Source organism: Aethina tumida, chromosome 3 (genome assembly GCF_024364675.1).
Source record: "Aethina tumida isolate Nest 87 chromosome 3, icAetTumi1.1, whole genome shotgun sequence".
Classification (NCBI taxonomy): domain Eukaryota; kingdom Metazoa; phylum Arthropoda; class Insecta; order Coleoptera; family Nitidulidae; genus Aethina; species Aethina tumida.
The window spans coordinates 2,534,384-2,555,958 of NC_065437.1; the positions used below are offsets into that span (position 1 = coordinate 2,534,384).

At 32.1% G+C, this 21,575-nt stretch overlaps 1 protein-coding gene across 4 annotated transcripts in view; it reads right to left on the bottom strand.

The window, feature by feature from the left end:
- The window catches only part of LOC109603017 (protein sickie), a 211,460-nt gene that overhangs the window by 76,201 nt on the left and 113,684 nt on the right, over positions 1-21,575 (bottom strand). For all 4 annotated transcript variants that reach the window (XM_049964722.1, XM_049964721.1, XM_049964723.1 and 1 more), the window contains one exon: positions 16,502-16,692. In XM_049964722.1, coding sequence (XP_049820679.1) covers positions 16,502-16,692 — 191 coding nt within the window. The remainder of the gene's footprint in view (positions 1-16,501; positions 16,693-21,575) is intronic.

Here is a 21,575-nt window from a genome sequence, read left to right on the forward strand (position 1 = left end):
TCATTATAGATAATTTATCTCTATATAAAAATGAAACAAATGCACCAAACAACAAAAATTACTTATGAATTATTGTTCTTCTTCTAAATGTATCCTTTGAAACATTAATTTAAATAGTATTACCACTTTTTTGACATAAATCAGTCAATAATCAACAATAGGCTATTCTAGATTAAATCTTTTGTGAACAATTTAACTCTTAGAGGGGTTAAACAAATGGATCAATCTTCAAAGGTTACACATCAATCACTGTTCTTCTTTTCCATTCATTTCTTTTTTTATTAACTTCTTAAAAGGATCTCCGAAGAATATATTGGTTCAGTATTTCCAGACAATATTGATTTACCTCAATTTTTCTGGAAGTCAGTTATTAATCAAATACAGAATGTTCAAGAATTGAATCATTATAGATAATTTATCTCTATATAAAAATGAAACAAATGCACCAAACAACAAAAATTACTTATGAATTATTGTTCTTCTTCTAAATGTATCCTTTGAAACATTAATTTGAATGGTATGACCACTTTTTTGATATAAATCAGGCAATAATCAACAATAGGCTATTCTAGATTAAATCTTTTTTGAACAGTTTATCTCTTAGAGGGGTTAAACAAATGGATCAAACTTCGAAAGTCACACATCAAACATTGTCCTTCTTTTCCATTCATTTCTTTTTTTATTAACTTCTTAAAAGGATCTCCGAAGAACAAATTGGTTCAGAATTTCCAGACAATATTGATTTACCTCAATTTTTCTGGAAGTCAGTTATTAATCAAATTCAGAATGGTCAAGAATTGAACCATTATAGATAATTTATCTCTATATAAAAATGAAACAAATGCACCAAACAACAAAAATTACTTATGAATTATTGTTCTTCTTCTAAATGTATCCTTTGAAACATTAATTTGAATGGTATTACCACTTTTTTGACATAAATCAGTCAATAATCAACAATAGGCTATTTTAGATTAAATCTTTTGTGAACAATTTAACTCTTAGAGGGGTTAAACAAATGGATCAAACTTCGAAAGTCACACATCAAACATTGTCCTTCTTTTCCATTCATTTCTTTTTTTATTAACTTCTTAAAAGGATCTCCGAAGAACAAATTGGTTCAGAATTTCCAGACAATATTGATTTACCTCAATTTTTCTGGAAGTCAGTTATTAATCAAATTCAGAATGGTCAAGAATTGAACCATTATAGAATTTATCTCTATATAAAAATGAAACAAATGCACCAAACAACAAAAATTACTTATGAATTATTGTTCTTCTTCTAAATGTATCCTTTGAAACATTAATTTAAATAGTATTACCACTTTTTTGACATAAATCAGTCAATAATCAACAATAGGCTATTCTAGATTAAATCTTTTGTGAACAATTTAACTCTTAGGGGGGTTAAACAAATGGATCAAACTTCGAAGGTCACACATCAATCATTGTTCTTCTTTTTCATTCATTTCATTTTTTATTAACTTCTTAAAAGGATCTCCGAAGAACAAATTGGTTCAGAATTTCCAGACAATATTGATTTACCTCAACTTTTCTGGAAGTCAGTCAAGAATCAAATATACAATGTTTAAGAATTGAACCATTACAGATAATTTAACTCTATATAAAAATGAAACAAATGCACTAAACATGAAAAATTACTCACCAATTATTGTTCTTCTTCTAAATGTAACCTCAGAAGCATTAATTTGAAAGGTATTACCATTTTTTTGTTAGAAATCATTGAAGAATCAACAATAGGATATTTTAGAGTAAATCTGTTGTACTGTTGAATTATGTAGCAATTAAACTGTTAATAGTACTTAGATTTAAAGCTAATCTTAATAACTTAATTATGGAGGTTAAACAAAAATCTTTCACCTTTGTTCTTTTATTATTTAATAATCCAGAATCCAATATGGCGCCATTATAGACAACTTAAGCCTTATGGGGGTTAAACAAATGGGCTGTAAAGTTAGTCACACAATCAATTAGTTCTTTGCCCATCGTTAGCATCAATTTTTCCTTTATTAACTTCTGAAAGAGGCCTCCGCAGGTGCAATGTGGTTTATTACAGCAGGAAAGTCAACAGGCGAGTGCTAAAGCGTTTTATGGCAGAGTTTTGTGGTGTGTAATTTAATTTATCGATAATTTATAGTCTTTAATGTCTGCTTTCTGTCTGACGACTAATTAGTAATTTAGATAACTGTACAACATTTAACAGGATTCCTGACACACCTGCAGGCAATAATTAGCACTGACATAACAATTAAGACGATTACGTTATTTTTATTTGAGACTTAAGGCAATTAATTAGTTCTTGTAAACAATACTGGAGGAATCAGGAAGTTTCCTGATTCAATAAACTTTGATCTCGTCGAAATTAAAACCCTCCCCTCGATACGATGTTTGGACACTACCAATGCAGGGCATTGCATATTTTGCTCGGGGTGCGACATCGGGAGCAAGGTATTTTTAATTTAAAACTCTTCTTTTGACGATATCAATTCGTGACGGCACAAAGCCCCGCCTGGGGGGTGTGAAACAGTTTACGCTCACGGAACGTGAAGGGGAGAATGTTGTTTTCTTATTTGCAGACCCGTTAATATGCTGGAATTTATGCAAACACTTCAAGATTTTAATCCGCGATAGTTGGCGACACTTCGGAGTGTTTGCGATGCTTAAATGAATTTCTAAAGCGGTCTGGGAAAAATTTAGGCGGCATGAAAAATATCTGGACGGAATGTAGATAAACATTTTCCTGGAAAGATATTCGCTGAGGAGATTCGCAATTAAGATAAGTGTCGCAGGAGTTTTTCTTAATGAATGTTGGAATGGGTACATCATAATTAAACTTAAAGAGAAGTTTATGCAAACAGAAGTCAGCTGAATGGTGTAATTTATACTTGTACACATAAAAGGTACAAAAACGTAAAGAAATTATAAAAATGAACATGAAAAATGTAACAGCCATACACAAATAAACAAAAATGAAGAGTTTTGATAATCTGAAATAAGAATTTTAATAGTAATGTTCAGCAGAATGATGTAATTTATCCTTGCACAGCATTTTGTAAACATAAAATGTATAAAAATATAAAATAATTGTAAAAATGGACATAAAACATGTATCGAGTATGACCAGTATATATCCACAGAAAGATAATCAAAGATGAAGTGTTTTGATTGTAGTGTCCAACAAAATGATGTAATTGATCTTTGCACAGCATTTTGTAAACATAAAATGTATAAAAATATAAAATATTTATAAAAAAGGATATGAAAACATGTATCGAGTATGACCAGTATATATCTACAGAAAGATAACCAAAGATGAAGAGTTTTGATAGTATTGTCCTGTAAAATGATGTAATTTATCCTTGCACAGCATTTAGTAAACATAAAATGTATAAAAATATAAAATAATTGTAAAAATGGACATAAAAACATGTATCGAGTATGACCAGTGTTTATCCACAGAAAGATAATCAAAGATGAAGTATATTGATAGTAGTGTCCAGTTAAATGATGTGATTTATCCTTGCACAGCATTTTGTAAACATAAAATGTATAAAAATATTAAATAATTGTAAAAATGGACTTGAAAAGGTGTATCGAGTATGACCAGTATATATCCACAGAAAGATAATCAAAGATGAAGTGTTTTGATAGTATTGTCCTGTAAAATGATGTAATTTATCCTTGCACAGCATTTAGTAAACATAAAATGTATAAAAATGTAAAATAATTGTAAAAATGGACATGAAAACATGTATGGAGTATGACCAGTATATATTTACATAAAAATAATCAAAGATAAAGTGTTCTGATAGTATTGTCCTGTAAAATGATGTAATTTATCCTTGCACAGCATTTAGTAAACATAAAATGTATAAAAATGTAAAATAATTGTAAAAATGGACATGAAAACATGTATCGAGTATGACCAATATATATCCACAGAAAGATAATCAAAGATGAAGTGTTTTAATAGTATTGTTCATTAAATTATGTATTTTATTCTTGCACAGCATTTTGTAAACATAAAATGTATAAATATATGTTTTTTTATATCTACAAGAAACTGAGCAAATAAGCTCTGTAGAGTAAAAAATATGTTATCTAAAAATAATTTTCTTTCTATTATTAAAATTAGTTTTAAATCTTGAAGATAATTAAAGATTACCTAAATTACTTTAATAAAGTTACTCGTATCAATATTATTCGTGAGATAATTCAATATTAGGTAGATTTCAACCTGTGCCAAGTAATCCTGAAGATGGGGAGAAGTTCCTTGAGTTTACCTAGACACCTTTAAATACTGCATTTGTTCTATCAATTGATGTATTCTTTCGCAACACACAAACCAAGTGCAACATTGTCTACCTTTAATTCATAAAGTGACTTTGTATATTGCTTTATACAATACCATACAAACAAATCAAATTCATCATGGCCCCTGTAAAAAACAGCCAGTTTACCAACAACACCTCCAGTGACATAGAGAGGACCATTCCTCTGGTTGAGGTTCCATCATTTACTGACAATCCATCACACTGGATTGCTAACTTAGAAGCAGTTTTCCGAAGGTCTTTTGTCCGCGACTACGAAAGATTTTATTTCCTCGTGTCATCCTTGCCAACGGAAGTCAATTGGGATGTGAGTGACATCTTCAAGAGGCCCGTCGAAGACATAACTTACGAATTGTTAAAAGATAGGATAAGTAATTGCACTATGTGGAGCTCTACACAATCTCTGGAGCAAGAGGAGGTATTGGAACACACGCCAAGCCGCTTCCTTGAACATCTGCGCCATCTTTCGGATGGAGCAATGTCGGAGAGCTTGCTGGAAACGTTGTGGCTTAATGGGTTGCCATGTGACATTAAAGACAAGGTGGTTAATTACTATGTGCCTTTGTACCTCAAGGCGGACATCGCTGATTCCATCAGGGAACTTCGTAGGATGAAAGTACATAGGTTTGGCATGCTTGGTCTTCTTATAGCATTGGCGGATCATGACGACGATGTCAGAAACGAAGAGGGTCGTAGACTTGGGCAACGTCCCAGAGGTCCTCCCAGTGGACAGAATGAAAGGGTGTGTTGGTACCATACGAGGTTTGGCGTCGAATCAAGAAGGTGTACCCCACCATGTAGTTTCCGCAACAATGTAGATCAATAAATTGTTATAAATTGTATATCAACTTGTCAATAAAAGATATAAATATTAATATTTGTTATTACCTCACCGAAATAATATTCGAAACAAGTATTGAATGCTTCTTCCATAAGTATCACCCTCAAATTCGAATGGAAATAGAGAAAGGGAGAAGCTGGAGGTACCAAATACCTCATTGAAAGTTGGAAAAGAGTTTCCTTATTTTGTTGAAGAACATTAGTATTAACAATACTACAATACGATACTGTTCAATGAAACTCCATGATTACATAAGATCAAGAATCACTTCGAAGTATACATTAAATGGAAAAATTGAAGCTTTTGACTTCGTATGAACAATCAATTGTCATAAATTAAATAAATACTTCACCTATATATTTGTCGTATATATCACCCCATTTCAATAATTATCAAATTGAAGCTTTGTGACAGCTGATGTGTCCGGGAAGCCGACTTTCAATTAGCAGATTCGGATTTTTCTACGGGAATTAACGTTTTCTGAAGGGCTGTCCCGTTTCATATTGCCACGCCACACACGCAGTCCTCCATTACGTTTATTGAAAAAAGGGGGACCCGGTGGCACTTGGAGAGCCACCGTTTGCCATCATCCGTACGACGGCAGACGGCTTTAAGGGGTTTTATCTGGAGAGAAATATTGGAAAGTTTCGCCATAAAGCCCAACGTTCATCTAATGATATTTTCACGCACATACGTCTTTATGCTTTGTATTGTGTTGACTCCGCCACTTTCTTTCCGTGTGTGTCGGATTTATGGGCAACAATTTGCTTTGAACTTTTATTCCTACGTATGATATGCAGTGGTTATGTGCTGTATGAAGATTTTTATGGCCTGCTTAAAATACTTTTTACCATTTAAGGATGAGAGGTTTAGATGATCCAATATCAAAACACTTCATCTTTATTTGGATGTATATTGGTCATACTCGTCAGTTTTCATTTTCATTTTTACTATTATTTTATGTTATTTTAGTATTTATATTTACAAAATGATGTACAAGAATGAATTACATCAGTTTACTGGACACTACTATCAAAACACTTCATCTTTGATTATCTTTCTGTGGATATATACTGGTCATACTCGATACATGTTTCCATGTCCATTTTTACAATTATTTTATATTTTTATTCATTTTATGTTTACAAAATGTTGTGCAAGGATAAATTACATTATTTTACTCTACAATACTATTAAAACACTTCATCTTTGATAATCTTTCTGGGGATATGTACTGGACATACTCGATACATGTTTTCATGTCCATTTTTAGAATTATATTATATTTTTATAAATACAACATTTTGTAAATATAAAAAGCAGCAGAGTGATGTGATTTATCCTTGTACAGCATTTTAAAAATATAGAAAGTAGAAAAAACTTAAAATAATTGTAAAAATGGACATGAAAACATGAATGACCAACACACTTCCACAATGAGATTATTAAAGATGAAGTATTTTTAGAGTAGTGTAATTTATTCTTGTACAACATTTTGTAAATATAAAAAGTATAAAAACATAAAATAATTGTAAAAATGGACATAAATTTAATGTAATTTTAATTTAATGTAGGAGTATACATCCATAGAAAAATAAAAGAAAAAGATGAAATGTTTCGATAGTAATGTTCAGTAAAATGATTTTGAATAATGATGAATAATTTATCTTTGTACATCATTTTCTAAATATATACTAATAGTAGAAGAACAAGAGGAAACTATGAAGACAATAGTTTCAGCTTCTCCCTCTCTCTATTTCTGTTTAACTTATTCAAGGAGAATAAAGAGAAACATAAAGGGAAGTTTCAGTTTTTTAAAAACATCCAAAATGGACTTTTCTATTTTGTAACAACATTCTTGTTGTTGTGTAGTATTTTCCTAATTCCAGATAAATAAAATAAAAAATTCCCTTTAATGTATACTTCGAAGTCTTATGTAATTCATTTTCATTTCATTAAACAGTTTATTAAATCTGTTCTGAGCTTCAGGAAACTCTTTTCCAACTTTCGATGAGGTATTTGGTACCTCCAGCTTCTCCCTTTCTCTATTTCCATTCGAATTTGAGGGTGATACTTATGGAAGAAGCATTCAGTACTTCTTTCGAATATTATTTCGGTGAGGTAATAACAAATATTAATACTTATATCTTTTATTGACAAGTTGATATACAATTGATAATAATTTATTGATCTACATCGTTGCGGAAACTACATGGTGGGGTACACCTTCTTGATTCGACGCCAAACCTCGTATGGTACCAACACATCCTTTCATTCTGTCCACTGGGAGGACTTCTGGGGCGCTTCCCAAGCCTACGACGCTCTTCGTTTCTGACATCGTCGTCATGATCCGCCAATGCTATAAGAAGACCAAGCATGCCAAACCTATGTACTTTCATCCTACGAACTTCTCCGATGGAATCAGCGATGTCCGCCTTGAGGTACAAAGGAACATAGTAATTAACCACCTTGTCTTTAATGTCACATGGCAACCCATTAAGCCACAAAGTTTCCAGCAAGCTCTCCGACATTGCTCCATCCGAAAGATGGCGCAGATGTTCAAGGAAGCGGCTTGGCGTGTGTTCCAATACCTCCTCTTGCTCCAGAGATTGTGTGGAGCTCCACATAGGGCAATTACTTATCCTATCTTTTAACAATTCGTAAGTTATGTCTTCGACGGGCCTCTTGAAGATGTCACTCACATCCCAATTGACTTCCGTCGGCAAGGATGACACGAGGAAATAAAATCTTTCGTAGTCGCGGACAAAAGACCTTCGGAAAACTGCTTCTAAGTTAGCAATCCAGTGTGATGGGTTGTCAGTAAATGATGGAACCTCAACCAGAGGAATGGTCCTCTCTATGTCACTGGAGGTGTTGTTGGTAAACTGGCTGTTTTTTACAGGGGCCATGATGAATTTGATTTGTTTGTATGGTATTGTATAAAGCAATATCACGTCAAAGTCACTTTATGAATTAAAGGTAGACAATGTTGCTCTTGGTTTGTGTGTTGCGAAAGAATACATCGATTGATAGAACAAATGCAGTATTTAAAGGTATCTAGGTAAACTCAAGGAACTTCTCCCCATCTTCAGGATTACTTGAAATCTACCTAATATTGAATTATCTCACGAATAATATTGATATGAGTAACTTTATTAAAGTAATTTAGGTAATCTTTAATTATCTTCAAGATTTAAAACTAATTTTAATACTAGAAAGAAAATTATTTTTAGACGACATATATTTTTTACTCTACAGAGCTTATTTGCTTAGTTTCTTGTAAATATAAGAAAAACATATATTTATACATTTTATGTTTACAAAATGCTGTGCAAGGATAAATTACATCATTTTACTGGACAATACTATCAAAACACTTCATCTTTGATTTTCTTTCTGTGGATATATACTGGTCATACTCGATACATGTTTTCATGTCCATTTTTACAATTATTTCATATTTTTATACATTTTATGTTTACTAAATGCTGTGCAAGGATAAATTACATCATTTTACAGGACAATACTATTAGAACACTTCATCTTTGATTATTTTTATGTAAATATATACTGGTCATACTCCATACATGTTTTCATGTCCATTTTTACAATTATTTTATATTTTTATACATTTTATGTTTACTAAATGCTGTGCAAGGATAAATTACATAATTTTGCTGGATAATACTATCAAAACCCTTCATCTTTGATTATCTTTCTGTGGATATATACTGGTCAGACACGATACATGTTTTCATGTCCATCTTTATAATTATTTTATATTTTTATATATTTTATGTTTACAAAATGCTGTGCAAAGATAATTTACATCTTTTTGCTGGACAATACTATCAAAACACTTCATCTTTGATAATCTTTCTGTCGATATATACTGGTCATACTCGATGTATGTTTTCTTGTCCATTTTTACATTTATTTTATGTTTACAAAATGCTGTGCAACGATAATTTACATAATTTTACTGGACAATACCATCAAAACACTTCATCTTTGATTATCTTTCTGTGGATAAACACTGGTCATACTCGATACATGTTTTCATGTCCATTTTTAGAATTATTTTATATTTTTATAAATACAACATTTTGTAAATATAAAAAGCCGTGATTTATCCTTGTACAACATTTTACAAATATAGAAAGTAGAAAAAACTTAAAATAATTGTAAAAATGGACATGAAAACATGAATGACCAACATACTTCCACAATGAGATTATTAAAGATGAAGTATTTTTAGAGTAGTGTTCAACAAAATGTTGTAATTTATTCTTGTACAACATTTTGTAAATATAAAAAGTATAAAAACATAAAATAATTGTAAAAATGGACATAAATTTAATGTAAGAGTGTACATCCATAGAAAAATAAGCAAAGATGAAATGTTTCGATAGTAATGTTCAGTAAAATGATATAATTTATCTTTGTACAGCATTTTCTAAATATATACTAATACTAGAAGAACAAGAGGAAACTATGAAGACAATAGTTTCAGCTTCTCCCTTTCTCTATTTCTGTTTAACTTATTCAAGGAGAATAAAGAGAAACATAAAGGGAAGTTTCAGTTTTTTTAAACACATCCAAAATGGACTAAGTTAAAAGCTTCAACTTCCCTTTTCTTCTATTTTGTAACAACATTCTGTCTGAAGGTATTTTCTTAATTCCAGATAAATAAAATGATACTTTTTCATACGAAGTCAAAAGCTTCAATTTTTCCATTTAATGTATACTTCGAAGTGATTCTTTATCTTATGTAATCATGGAGTTTCATTGAACAGTTTTGTATTGTAGTATTGTTAATACTAATGTTCTTAGCTTCATTCAACAAAATAAGGAAACTCTTTTCCAACTTTCAATGAGGTATTTGGTACCTCCAGCTTCTCCCTTTCTCTATTTCCATTCGAATTTGAGGGTGATACTTATGGAAGAAGCATTCAGTACTTCTTTCGAATATTATTTCGGTGAGGTAATAACAAATATTAATATTTATATCTTTTATTGACAAGTTGATATACAATTTATTGATTTACATTGTTGAGGAAACTACATGGTGGGGTACACCTTCTTGATTCGACCCCAAACCTCGTATGGTACCAACACATCCTTTCATTCTGTCCACTGGGAGGACTCCTGGGACGTTGCCTAAGTCTACGACGCTCTTCGTTTCTGACATCGTCGTCATGATCCGCCAATGCTATAAGAAGACCAAGCATGCCAAACCTATGTACTTTCATCCTACGAACTTCTCCGATGGAATCAGCGATGTCCGCCTTGAGATACAAAGGCACATAGTAATTAACCACCTTGTCTTTAATGTCACATGGCAACCCATTAAGCCACAAAGTTTCCAGCAAGCTCTCCGACATTGCTCCATCCGAAAGATGGCGCAGATGTTCAAGGAAGCGGCTTGGCGTGTGTTCCAATACCTCCTCTTGCACCAGGTATTGTGTCGCCCTCCACATGGTGCAATTACTTATTGTTTCTTTTAATAACTCGTAAGTTATGTCTTCGACGGGCCTCTCGAATATGTCACTTACTTCCCAATTGACTTCCGTTGGCAAGGATGACACGAGGAAATAAAACCTTTCGTAATCACGGACAAAAGACCTTCGGAAAGTGGCTTCCAAATTAGCAAACCAGGCTAAAGGATTGGCTTTAAATGATGGAACCTTAACCAGAGGAATGGTCCTCTCTATGTCACTGGAGAGGTTGTTGGTGAACTTGCTATTTTGTACCTGGGCCATGGTGAATTTGATTTGTTTGTAAAGCAAGATGTAAGACAATGTTGCACTTGGTTTATGTGTTGCAGGAGAATACATCGATTCTATGAATAAATGCAGTATTTAAAGGTGTCTAGGTAAACTCATGGAACTTCACCCCTTCTTCAGAATTACTTTGCTCAGGTTGAAATGTACCTAGTTTTGAATTATCTCTGAATAATATTGCCACGAGTAAATTTATTACAGACATTTAGGAAATCTTTAATTACCTAATTTAATAATAGAAAGAAAAATATTTTTGAATGATAAAGATTTTTATTCAATAAAACATCCACAGAAAGATGTTTCATTTGAAATGGAACAGGCCAGTTGTTTTTACCCTAGATGTTCCATAAGATAATTCTTTATCAGACTCCACCATTTTAATGCCTCTTCCACATAAATATGAACCACAAATAAACCCATCACACCATTCAGATTGTACACATTTAGACGCCGTCCAAAAGTAGAAAGAATAAAATTTTATTATAATGATTTCATGCCATCAAAAATGCCCTGTAAAATTTTACGAACACGTGTTTCACACGTCGTAAAATTTAAAAACCTATCCGCACGGTGTGCAATAAAAAAATGGTCGGGAACGAAGTGTCGACATCGGTAACGGTCCCGCTGAACAACGAGAGTGTTCAGCAACCTTATCTGGTAACATTACGACTACAAAAAGCGTATTGTGGATTAGATTTGTAAGGGTGCAGGAGTTAATTGCCAAAGCACTTGGCTTGGTCTGAGTGCTTTCGTTGACGTTTGTTGCGATAGATAGACAGCAACAGCACAGCTATTTTGAAGCCAGCCAAAAAGGGCACGTTTATGTTGCTTTTTTATATAGACAAACGTGAGAGAAGAACAATTACAATACGTTTAATCCCGTTTTAATAAAATTCAACCCTCTACAAAGTACTCCCTGATTAAAAATGTACAATAGGGCATATTTCCTCCAGTGTTAGTAAATCCTGTGAGTGAGCAGGTGTGCCACGTTTCCAGCCATGAGTTTTTAATCTTCTATATGCAGGACGTCGACTGCACCGCGACAAAAGCACTGCATCAACCGCACAGAGATAAATTGGCACTTTCTTAGATGAGCTCTATCAGCTAAACATTAATAATAAGGGAGGCGGCTTAATAAAGCCCTCGTCCCAACTACTTTATGGAAGCCATAAAAGATAATCGCACTTTAGCAACAATATCCAGGAGATAGTTGTACTAATTGGATACGTACAAACAAAGAAACATTCCCTCTCACAGTTGTAGTGATTAGAACATATATTTAGGGATGTGAGGTTAACGAAGAGCTGTAACTTTAAAACTTATTAATATCTGCAGCTACTAAAATAATTTAACTGAAGTTAAAGTTTTAGTGAAGAAGAATAATTAATCAATAACTTTTAAATGAAAAAATATGTAAGGTTAAATAGAACAATAAGTAAAAGATTTCTTATGAACTATTAAGAAATAATGCATTATTAATATTCAACTTCAAATTTGATTGATATTTATAGGTTATGTAGTAATCACTTCACATTGAATTCAAATATCTTTTAACATAATAAAGAGTCATCAAGAAGTAAATAATAACATATTTCTTGTGAAGGAAAATAATTTTAATTAAGTGAAGTCAAGAATGATAAATATGTACATATTTATATTTTCCTTAAATTCAATAACTTTTAAGTGAATTGAGGAGTTACAAAAATATGTAAGATTAAATAGAAAAATAAGTAAACATTTCTTATGAACTATTGAGTAATTATACATTATTAATATTCAACTTCAAATTCGATTGATATTTATAGGTTATGTAGTAATCACTTCACTTTGAATTCAAATATCTTTTAATATATTAAAGGGTCATCAAGAAATTAATAATAAAATATTTTTTGTGAAGGAAAATAATTTTAATTAAGTGAAGTCAAGAATGATAAAGTAAATATGTACATATTTATATTTTCCTTAAATTCAATAACTTTTAAGTGAATTGAAGAATTACAAAAAATATGTAAGATTAAATAGAAATATAAGTAAAAAATTTCTTATGAACTATTAAGAAATAATGCATTATTAATATTCAACTTCAAATTTGATTGATATTTACAGGTTATGTAGTAATCACTTCACATTGAATTCAAATATCTTTTAACATAATAAAGAGTCATCAAGAAGTAAATAATAACATATTTCTTGTGAAGGAAAATAATTTTAATTAAGTGAAGTCAAGAATGATAAATATGTACATATTTATATTTTCCTTAAATTCAATAACTTTTAAGTGAATTGAGGAGTTACAAAAATATGTAAGATTAAATAGAAAAATAAGTAAACATTTCTTATGAACTATTGAGTAATTATGCATTATTAATATTCAACTTCAAATTCGATTGATATTTATAGGTTATGTAGTAATCACTACACTTTGAATTCAAATATCTTTTAACATAATAAAGAGTCATCACGTAAATAATAACATATTTCTTGTGAAGGAAAATAATTTTAATTAAGTGAAGTCAAGAATGATAAATATGTACATATTTATATTTTCCTTAAATTCAATAACTTTTAAGTGATGAGGAGTTACAAAAATATGTAAGATTAAATAGAAAAATAAGTAAACATTTCTTATGAACTATTGAGAAATTATGCATTATTAATATTCAACTTCAAATTCGATTGATATTTATAGGTTATGTAGTAATCGCTTCACTTTGAATTCAAATATCTTTTAACATATTAAAGAGTCATGAAGAGTAAATAATAAAATATTTTTTGTGAAGGAAAATAATTTTAATTAAGTGAAGTCAAGAATGATAAAGTAAATATGTACATATTTATATTTTCCTTAAATTCAATAACTTTTAAGTGAATTGAGGAGTTACAAAAATATGTAATATTAAATAGAAAAATAAGTAAACATTTCTTATGAACTACTAAGTAATTATGCATTATTCATATTCAACTTCAAATTCGATTGATATTTATAGGTTATATAGTAATCATTACACTTTGAATTCAAATATCTTTTAACATAATAAAGAGTCATCAAGAAGTAAATAATAACATATTTCTTGTGAAGGAAAATAATTTTAATTAAGTGAAGTCGAGAATGATAAAGTAAACATGTACATATTTATATTTGAGTGAATTGAGGAGTTACAAACAGTATGTGACATTAAAGTAAAGTAAAAATTTCTTATGAAATATTAAGTAATTATACATTATTATATTCAAACTTCAAATATGATGTATATTTATAGCTTTTATAGTAATCAGTCCATTTTAAATTCAATTATCATTAAATGTATTGAAGGGTCATCAAGAAATAAATAGTAAAACATGTCTTCTGAAGTATTTTAATGGGGTGAAGTGAAAAGTAATAAAGCAATTATGTATTTATATTCGACTACAGTTGATCAATGAACTTTGAATCTCCAAATAGCGAATCGTCTAAAAAATACAATACATTGTTCAAATCATTCCGCATATCTTTCTCGAGTACCCAATTAAATTTCCTCCTTAGTCAACAAATTGTATCCGAATATAATCTGGAAGCGGCACGCGATTATTTTCAATTAAATTTTGACAGGCACAACCGTCCTCCTTTATAATTAAATTCGCATCGATTCGGAAGGAGCGCTGAGAACCAAGAGGCTAATAATCGTGGCCGAGGATTTAGGCCCATAATTTACAACAGATGCTGCGCCCGTCGTGTCAACGCGCTCCTCTTTTTTTTTATTCGTTGCCGTTTCTCCGGGAGGGGATTAAATAATTTGACTGGGATAAAGTGTATTGTGGAGATTGTTGCCAAAGCCGATTACTCCGAGTTCGAGAAGTGTAAGGCTACAATGGGCATTATCATTAGTAGTGCCTCATTAATTTATACACATTAATCACCTTAATTAATGAAATAATAAGTATTAAACGTGTATTCTTCAATGGTCCTCAATTTTAGGTACAAAAACAAATAAACTCAATTTATTAAGGTAAAACTCCCCAAAACAGCCTGAAAACCTTTGTAAATGGTTTAAATAACTACATTAAGTTTTTCCAAAGTTGTGGAAAATTTAAATGCGCCCCCCACATAAACGTAAACCGTTAAAATTATTTATTTATCCCTCGGGAGAACAAATTACGATTATGCAGACTGTTGTTCGGGAGTTTCTCTATTGCGTTCCGCACGTAAATATCAGCCCTTCTGCAAATTAAATCGCCCTTTGCCAGAAGTTCCAAAACAACGTTCAAACGACCTGTAAACACCCCTAGGTCACTAACGTTTAACTTTTTATTTCCGCCATTTTATTAACTTGTACTGGTTACTTTTATATTTGATTTAATATTAATAAAGTAAATTAAAGTGTTAATTAACAATAATAATATGTTTTAATTATTGCTAAATTTAGCCAATTTATTTATAAAGTTACATAAAAACAAAGAATTTTAAAATAACAGTAATAAATCAAGTTAATTGGGTGAAACCCCGGCCCAACATTTTGAGCGTCACCGACGCACGGCCGCACACCGGGTTGCCTACGGTGCCGGCGCGAGCTAATCCCGCCGGCGAATATCCGGAAGGAATACGGAATCGTTTCACGTTTTCAGTACGTTTCCAGAGCCTTTCGATCATTTATCACGTCGTATGTGTTCTGCTCGCATTATATACGGACGTCACTTCGTGACAGATGCTCGTTTGTCCGTGTGGCACGCACTTAAATCTCTTGTTACTCCGCCGTGAGCAATGGCGCCGCTGCTCTGGGGGATTTACAGCAAAAATAATGCGAAAAAACCAAAAAGAAATTTCAGAAAATAAAACGTTATTACCAGAGACTTATTGTGTTTTATTTATTTAATTTTATTTACTTAATAAAAACAAAAGAAATGATTAAATTTGAGAATTTAAAGTAAAATAATAATTAACACCTTAATTTTTCTATTAATTTTGATTAAAAGTAGATAAATTATCAGTTTTTCTTTACTTAGATTAATTTATTAACATTTTAATATAATAAAAACGTGTAATTTGTTTAAAAAATTAATAATAATCGCCCGACTGAGTTTTCAATTATTTTCTTCCCGTTAACAAGTACGAGTGAGCATTTTTAAACGCCCATTAAATTTCACGATACGCCCGATCGAATCGTGAAATCAACTTAAACCGTGGATAATGGCGTTTAATAAGATTTACTAGAACGACTTACGTAAACTGGGGAACACAGTAATTAAAACTAACGTCGTAAAGTTTATCTTAATTTCTTGTTTCTCCAGATTACACCCGAGTTTATGCAACATATCAACGGAGGTTGCCTTTTACAATTCCGTTTTCTGGCGTTTTTGTTTTAGTTTAATTGCGGCCGTAAAAGTTTTACTCTATGTTTTTGTGCGCCGGCTCTTTTACACTCTACAATTTTATTATCTGTTGGAAAACATTCCTTAGTAAGGATGCGTTATAAAAATAGTATAAGAGATGGAGCCTGTATGCGATTGGGGGAACTACAAGTAAGTAGTGTATTGAGGGTGGCCTACCTGTTAGGCGTCATGTCCTGCTGTATGTGGTGTTGGGCCCTGACTTTAGCGTGCCGGTGTCGAGATAGAGCGTAGAATAGAGCGAGGATCGCCTTCAGCTTCCCATCTCTCAGTTCCTGGGCTGAGACGCTCTCCACGCCGGACACATGTTGGCTTTTCAGTACGTTCAAACATAAATTGATGTTGTCCAACTGGAAACAACGAGGAAAAATAAGATACAATTGTATAATATTATTCATTTTAGTACAAATAATAAAATCTAACATTTCTGTGGAAATGTAAAGCAAACATACACGTAAAACAAATTAATTCAGGAAACGGAAATACAGTAAATACACATGGATGATTCTCGTCCCAGAGTTATTTTTAACATTATATGCAATGTTATGAACTCGGAAATATTATATGGCATATTTGAAATGTAATAAAATAGTGCTTGTTCCTTCCTTTTGATGTGGAATACATTTTCACAGTACCTAAACTAATTTCTTAGATATACTAAGGCATAATTATTAATCAAAATATTGATTTTCTTAAGCTTTGACGTAAAACCCATCAATCCAAACCTTTAATAAGGGGAACACCTAAACTAATTTAACTCTAATCAGATCAGCATTTGTCTAGGTGGGCATAAATTGAGTATATCAAATCCACTTGATCCTTCCATATACCATGAAATGGGGTGACACAGAAAGGCGTAGATAATTTCGTACCCAACCGACCTAATCCACGCATTATTCGGTGACTCTCGCTTCGATTTTGTTCTCTGGTGGATTCCTGACGTGATTACTTTTTATCTCGAATTTTTCCGGACGAGAAAATTGGTTTTTTGGTCACTATTTGCAGTGTAAATGTTTAAAATTAATATTTTATATGTGAATCAGTGTATTTTAAATAGAATTTATTTAAATACATTAGCAAAATTTATGAGGCTTTTACATTTAATTAGAAAAGTAAGCTGTTGGTCATTTTTAATTGGTTGACCTAATAAGTAGTGTAAATTATGTCAAAAGTACTTAATGATGTATATTTTATTAATAAGAGTACAAAATATATGTTTTTAATATGATTTTATCATATAAGAGGGTACAATTTAAGATTTTAATGGTTTATGCCTCCCCATTTATTAAATATTCACCAATAAGTCTTATTTTGTCAAACTAGAGCCATATTTTCGATGGGAATTTAATCTGAGCCTTCTTAAATTGTAGAATTGTTTTAACTTTTGCTACTCCCTTACTGAGATCTTCCTTTCCATGTTTGTGACATCTTCTTTCATCTACAATGGAAAAAATTGCTCAATCAAGAACATTGGTCTACAGATTTTGACAGATTTAAGGCACATTGTGGAGTTTCCAAAGGAAAATTTAGAGTATAATAAGAAAGGTTAATGATTAGTGCCTTCCCATGCTTTAAATATACGTCAAAATGGCATATTCATGCTAACTGGAGCACATGGAGGCACATATTAGCCTATAAAAACAGTAATTTCTATGGAAATTTGTTCTGAGTTTTCTCAAATTGTAGAAGAATGCTAAACGAACATTTTAACTTTTACTACTCCCTTACTGAGATCTTCTTTTCCATATTTGTGACATCTTCTTTCATCTACAATGGAAATAATTGCTCAATCAAGAACATTGGTCTACAGATTTTGACAGATTTAAGGCACATTGTGGAGTTTCCAAAGGAAAATTTAGAGTATAATAAGAAAGGTTAATGATTAGTGCCTTCCCATGCTTTAAATATACGTCAAAATGGCATATTCATGCTAACTGGAGCACATGGAGGCACATATTAGCCTATAAAAACAGTAATTTCGATGGGAATTTGATCTGAGCATTTTTAAATTGTAGAAGAGGGTTGGATGAACATTTTAACCTTTACTACTCCCTAACTGTGGTCTTTTTTCCATATTTGTGACATCTTGATCATCTAGAATGGAAAAAATTGCTCAATCAAATAAAAATGTTAATGGTAAATGTTTGTTCAAAAGTCATATTTAGGCAACTCTGTGTACGGGGAATCACCAGGAACATTAAAAACTATTATACGACTTAATAATCATCAAAAATTGTTTATATGTAGCACATTCAACAACATTTACTTTGGTCTTGAATTTAATAATTATTTACTGGTAATATTGTGCCGGTTAATTGCTCGAAACAAACACGGATAAAAGCAAACGGCAAATTAAATTCGTCCGTGGCAATAACTCATATTAAATTCGGTCCGGAATCACCGCAACATCATTACATCCGAGTCCCGTAAATTAACCCGTAACGGCGATTTATCATGATTTCAAATTTCACAGTCAATTGGCGAAATTATCGCGATAAGTTACGTCAAAAGTGTAAAAATAGCGGTAATTTGACTGGATACGGCGAGAACCGGGGCCGGCAATAAATTCGGGGGCGTCCGCCCATTCGGACGTCGGATCGTTTCTAATTCATTATGCCCCTACGCCGACGAAACTAAACCGGCCGGCAAAACGATGCACTTGTACAGCCGTTTCAATTCTCCTGGTCAGTGATAATTATGTCACGGCCGTGATATATGACGGACATTAACGGGCAACCTAACCTAACCTCAAAAAACTAACACCATTTTAATTGTGTATTTTCAGGTATGAATTTAATTATTTATAAAAACTGAAGTTGCATGTTCAACTTAAACACTGAACAATGTTGTTCCAGCCCTTCATAAATGTAGATGACATATCGATAATTGTATGTATAATCGTTCCCGTTTTCCTGCCGGGACAAATTACATTTCTATAGACGAAATAGAAATAATTGCCGAGATAACAAAACGGCGCATTGTGAAATACTACAAGGGTGTGTCTGTCTAGACGTAGTCTACGTTATTGAAAAATTAAGTGCACTTTATCTTTTGCATCAATGAGGTTGAGTGGGCTAAAGGATGGTAATTGTTCGTCAAAACGATGAAAAGTTGTGTTTCCAACCTACTTACGGATTTGACGTGTGAATGAGCCACATGCAATTTCTCACTTGTCTTATTTATGAGCTCCACTCTCATGCATATGAATTTAAATGGAAATTTGGACGAATATTTAAATAATGGGAAGGAACTAACCATTAACAATTTGAATTATACTCTGAAAACTTCAGGATGTATCTAAAATCTGCCAAAATCTGTGTAGACCATTGTACTTGATTGAGCAATTATTTCCATTTTAGGTGAAAAAAGATGTCACAAATATGTAAAAGAAGACCTCAGTTAGGGAGAAGTAAAAATTAAAATGTTCTTCTATCTTTCTCCTACAATTTAAGATGCTCAGATTAAATTCCCATCGAAAATATGGTTTTTATGGACCAATATGTGACTCAATGTGCTCTACTTTGCATGAAGATGACTTTCTGGGCAATATTTAAGGAATGAGGAGACACTGACTATTAACATTTAAAATTATACTCTAAATTTTTCTCAGGAAGCTCCACTAGCTCCAAATTTCCTTCTGAAAATTCCACAACAAGCCTTAAACCTGTTAAAATGTGTAGACAAATGTTCTTGATTGAGCAATTCTTTCCATTGTAGATGAAAGAAGAAGACACAAATATGGAAAAGAAGAAGAGATAAATACATCAGTTTGTAAACTTGTGTTATTCATTTCCTTCATTGAGACCAGAGGGGTACTTTAAAATAAACTCTAAACTCTTTCTAATGAACACACAATTATTGATTGACACGTGTTGAAAAATATCATAACTCCATGGCGCCGTTTAGCTGGATCGTTAGCCATATTGTTTGGATCACAATATACACTCATATCGAATGGTCCTCATCAAATCGACAACTCGAATCGCCATTGTCCACGGCTAACAACAATGTACTAGCGGATAATGCAGTGGAATTGATGAATTGCTTAGTGCGGGGTAATTTTGGTTGGCGGGATCGTGTCCCTGATGCATCCGCAACCCTCTATTAACTGCGAAAGGATCACGGGGAATTATCACCTAATAAGACACATGCAGTTATTGTCGGATGTATCTAACGCAGACAAACATAAATTAAGCCACATCAAACAAGTGTTAAACATGTTGTTAGACTGTCAAATCCTCCTGACACGTCCATTATTATGTTAAGATTAACGAAGAGCATTGTAGTCGTGTCTTGTGTGCGCACACCAAAAACTTGCAGACCGTTCGACAACAAAACTAAACGATTCAAAACTAAACGAGGCACGGCATGTTATTGCCGTCTGGTTACGGGGCATTGTGAAGGGGAACCGAGCCGCGGGCATATATGGACATGGCATACGCAATGGCGTCTACTTAGTACTTTGCCTACCATATTTGGCACGATTTCAGTGCACACAATCGGCCTGCATCTTGACATCTTAAATGCCGGACCCGTTGTTTCAGATAACAAACATGTTCGATTTAATGAAATCGACATCGTGTTTTGCGTGTGGAGTTTTAAAGAAATGTCAATGTTGTTACTATGTTCTGTTTACCTAATGTTAGCAAAATAAATATATAAAAGGAAAATAAAATTTTACATTAAAAAGAGTTTTTGTCTTTTAAGTATTAAGTAGAATATTTTATTTGCTTTCTAATAAGCTGGTCCATAATAAGCAAACCCAAATTAGACGTGACCGAAATAAGCTAATCCAAAATAGGTGTGTCCATAATAAGCAAATCCAAAATAGGTGTGTCCATTATAAGCAAGATTTATTAGAGGTCCGTTTTACTGTAATTTATAAGATATAAAATTTGATTCAATATAAGTGTGTCCATAATAAGCAAGTCAACCATAGATATGTCTATTTTAAGTAAGATTCAAGGCGTGTCCATTATAAGTAAAATTGATTACTGTATTTTCTTTTAAAAATGGACATTGATGCATTATAAGCACATCCACAATAAGCAAATACACTATAAGTGACTTCATTATAAGCAAGATTTATTATAAACAAAGTGTATCTTACAAAGTCACATGCTATATTATATTTGATTCAATATAAGTATGTCCATAATAAGCAAAATCACAATGGGTGTGTCCATTATAAGCAAGATTCAGTATAAGTCTGTTTTATTGTATTTTCTTGTCT